The sequence below is a fragment of the Rutidosis leptorrhynchoides genome, chromosome 8, assembly GCF_046630445.1.
Source record: "Rutidosis leptorrhynchoides isolate AG116_Rl617_1_P2 chromosome 8, CSIRO_AGI_Rlap_v1, whole genome shotgun sequence".
Classification (NCBI taxonomy): Eukaryota; Viridiplantae; Streptophyta; class Magnoliopsida; order Asterales; family Asteraceae; genus Rutidosis; species Rutidosis leptorrhynchoides.
The window spans coordinates 28,479,629-28,483,020 of record NC_092340.1 but is presented as its reverse complement, the minus strand read 5'-3'; the positions used below and the strand labels follow the sequence as shown (position 1 = coordinate 28,483,020).

Sequence of the window (3,392 nt, the reverse complement as noted above, 5' to 3'; positions counted from 1 at the left end):
GAAATCATGTATTATTACATTACATAACTACTATATAATAATATAGAGTGAACTTTATTTGTACCTGATTTAGACATCATGCATATATTGCTTACATATCTTTAATGTCTTTAATTAAACGCTCTAAATTACAGTACGATGATCCACCTTCGCTCAAGCATTGTTTCGCAAGTTTCTTCATTTGATCTGCCCGATTCATAAACTCGTCTTTCCTACCATCCATCAATTCTCTAACCGTTTTCTCAATAATCAATCTATCACAAGTATCCTTCATGTCCAGACCTAACTTCCAAACTTCACCCACAAATCTACTATTCACTTGTTGGTCCAAAAAATACGGCCAACAAATCATAGGCACACCTTCAATCACACTTTCTAAAGTCGAGTTCCACCCACTATGCGTTAAAAACCCGCCAACTGCATTATGGGCCAAGACCTCCTCTTGTGGGGCCCACTCAACGATATAGCCTCTCTCCTTTGTGCCTTCAGACAATTCAAGTGGGATCTCACTTGAATTGTTAGTTACCGAGTCTGGACGTATGACCCACAAGAAACGGGACCCGCTGTTCACTAGCCCATACCAAAACTCCATATATTGTTCTTTTGTCATTACAGCAAGGCTTCCGAAACTAACGTAAATCACCGATTTTGACGGTTGCGAGTCTAGCCACGTAATACAACTTGTGTCTTCCTTCCACAAACTATTTGAAGAAGTCAACGGCGAAGATGAGTCAACCGAGAGCTTGTATTTGAGATGAGAATGTAACGGGCCGATGGTGTATAGATTTGGACACAACGTGCGTATTTGGGCGAGTATGGGGCCCTCTAAATCATCAAACGTGTTAATTATAAGGCCGTAAGCTCTCGGGTTTTCGGTACTTTCGGGGAGATAAAGCTGCAAACTTGGGTCCCACAAGTTTCCGGAACGACAAAACGATGGAAGATCGCGACGCCTGAAGAAACTTTCCATCCCCGGTATGCTCTTTATCGGTGTATCCAAGTCGTTATCTACTAGAAATTTATTTAACCAGATAAATACACGTTATTATTATTATCCATATATACTAAAGCTCAATATGTGATAAACAATACGTGTTGCTGACAGCATGATGCCATGCTAGCGTCATCAACCACTATTTTAATTACAAATTTTTTTCCCTACAAAGCCATGGATGGATAACGGTACCCGGTCATGGTCATTGATGTGTATATATATGTATAAACAATGGCGAAAATATCTAGGGGCAGGGGGCACCCGCCCCCAGTGGATTTTTGTTTTAAAGTGCAAAAAATTTGGGTTTTCTCATTTTACCCCTGGTGTTTTTTTTTTTGCGCAAAAATCTTCATATTTTGCCTCCAAAGCCTCTAGATTTTTCTCAAAAGCCTTCAGATTTCGCCAAAAAATATCCATATTTTGCCTAAAAATATATCCGATATTTTGCCCAAAAAAATATCCATATTTTACCCAGAAAAATATTCATATTTTACCCAAAAACGTCCATTTTTTGAACAAAAAAAGTTGCTCTGCTTTTAAAAGAAATTTCGCCCCGGTGACAAAAATTTAAGATTTATATAATATAAATCTTAAATTTGCGTGTACAAACATATCATAAATACTTCGCGCAGCAACACGCAGGCTTAAATCCCACTCGTTTTTTTTAACTAAATATGAATAAATATGAATATATGAACATAAAAGAGACTTTACATAAGCAGATTACGAACCTGAAAAAGGAAGTTCACCGGATTCGATGAGTTTAGGAAGACAAAAGAAAACCCAAAGGCAACAAGCACTGATTGTACGAACGAAGATAATCGGTATCCCTACATCATTAGCTACATCACAAGTATACCCCATTATTCCATCAGCAATTATGCAAGTTACCGGTCTACGTGAATCCAAATTCAATTTTCCAGAAGTCAACAAATCCTTAAACAGGATCTTGTTTTTAGTTTTCAAAGAGTCAAACATTTCCATAAGCCCGTTTCCTGAGCGAGGATGGTCTTCGGGAAGGCCGTCAGATATGGTTTCTAATTGAAAACCAGGGTAACGTTCGAATCGAGACTGTATATTGGAATACTTAAGGAGTCGTGTATGAATATGATCGGTAACAAGGAATGTAATATGAAAACCCGATAGGCACAAAAGCTCGGCTAGCTTAAACATGGAGTTCACGGGGCCTTGTAACGGTAAGGGGAATATCAGGACATGAGGTGGAAGTGTTGATTGATCCATTACAAAAACGATTCTGCAGTTCGAAACATTAGCCACAAGTCATAACTTTAATCATGAACACTATATTACAATTAAATTCGTATCCGTGTTCGGCCTACTCATATCGAATGCAAATAGTCCATTATTGTAATCAAATCTAGTACTTACAAAATCAAATTTTGCTTATAGGTTTACTGTGATTAAGCTCATAAGATAACTTCATTGACTCAGGAATAACTAATTACAAATAATATAGTTACAGATTTTATATCTATAACCTGCAGTCAAACACAACATCTATTGGATTTGCAGTTATTGATTGATAACCTAAATTCAGTTAGATAATAGTTTGCCGCATAGATCAGATCATAGTCGTTTGTTTGAAAGGGATCATAGTCGTTACCATAATTCAATTTTCATATGTTTAGCTTTTTGATAGTGATTTTAAAACTTTTACCCAAATTGAGAAGAATAAGTTGACTCAATTGAAACCTAACAGATAACATATTCAATATTTCAATACACAATGAACACATAAATACACGAAAATAGGATCGTAATCGCTATAATAAGTAGAGAACAAAATAGTACCTTTGGAATTTCAGAAACCTGGTTGACCAAAATTGAGTAATGAAATTAATTACGATAAGTCGATAACAGCCAAAGGCTTTGTTTTTGTTTGATTTATTTATATTTCTAGGAAAATGATTACGACGCTTTCCAAATAAAAAATGGAAATGATTACGATATATTTATTTTTATACATTATTCATTTACTATTTATATTTAATATTTATTTCTGTATATTATTTATATTTATTTATATACTTTCTATATTTATTTCTATTATTTTGATTGATTGATTTTGATTTATTTTTAACTTTTTAAATATTTGGGGGATAAAAAGGAAAGTTGGAAAATAAAATAAAATAAAATAAGAATAAGAATAATCTAAGTAAATCATTAAATTTTGAGAGAAGTGTAAAAAACCCGATTACTCGCCGATTAATCATCGATTAATCAAATATTAGGAGAAATTCGTTCCGATTTTCAAAAATCAGTTTAATTAAACGGTGAACGTCAATTGATGGATCAACATCGAATTTGATAATCAAAGTCACTTAAAGTAAAAAATGGTTAATATTTTAACATGAATTTAAACTAGAATGTTATAGTT

General features: G+C 34.2%; 1 protein-coding gene across 2 annotated transcripts; it reads right to left on the bottom strand.

The window, feature by feature from the left end:
* LOC139861421 (7-deoxyloganetic acid glucosyl transferase-like) lies at nucleotides 1-2,884 on the bottom strand. Of its 2 annotated transcripts, none has more exons than XM_071849809.1 (3): nucleotides 2,807-2,884; nucleotides 1,726-2,249; nucleotides 1-1,011 (listed from the first exon to the last, which is right to left on the bottom strand). In XM_071849809.1, exons 2-3 carry the CDS (start codon nucleotides 2,234-2,236, stop codon nucleotides 92-94), a joined length of 1,431 nt encoding a protein of 476 aa, XP_071705910.1. In that variant the 5' UTR covers nucleotides 2,237-2,249; nucleotides 2,807-2,884; the 3' UTR covers nucleotides 1-91. The 2 variants fall into 2 exon arrangements, with proteins under 2 accessions (XP_071705910.1, XP_071705911.1); XM_071849810.1 differs by having other exon boundaries at nucleotides 1-1,008.
* Nucleotides 2,885-3,392: the final 508 nt, after the last annotated feature.

Coding starts and splice junctions, on each gene's coding strand:
- LOC139861421 (XM_071849809.1), bottom strand. CDS start 2,236: ATGGATCAATCAACACTTCCACCTCATGTCCTGATATTCCCCTTACCG. Junction 1,012..1,725: donor CGGTGAACTTCCTTTTTCAG/GTTCGTAATCTG, acceptor ATAAATTTCTAG/TAGATAACGACTTGGATACA.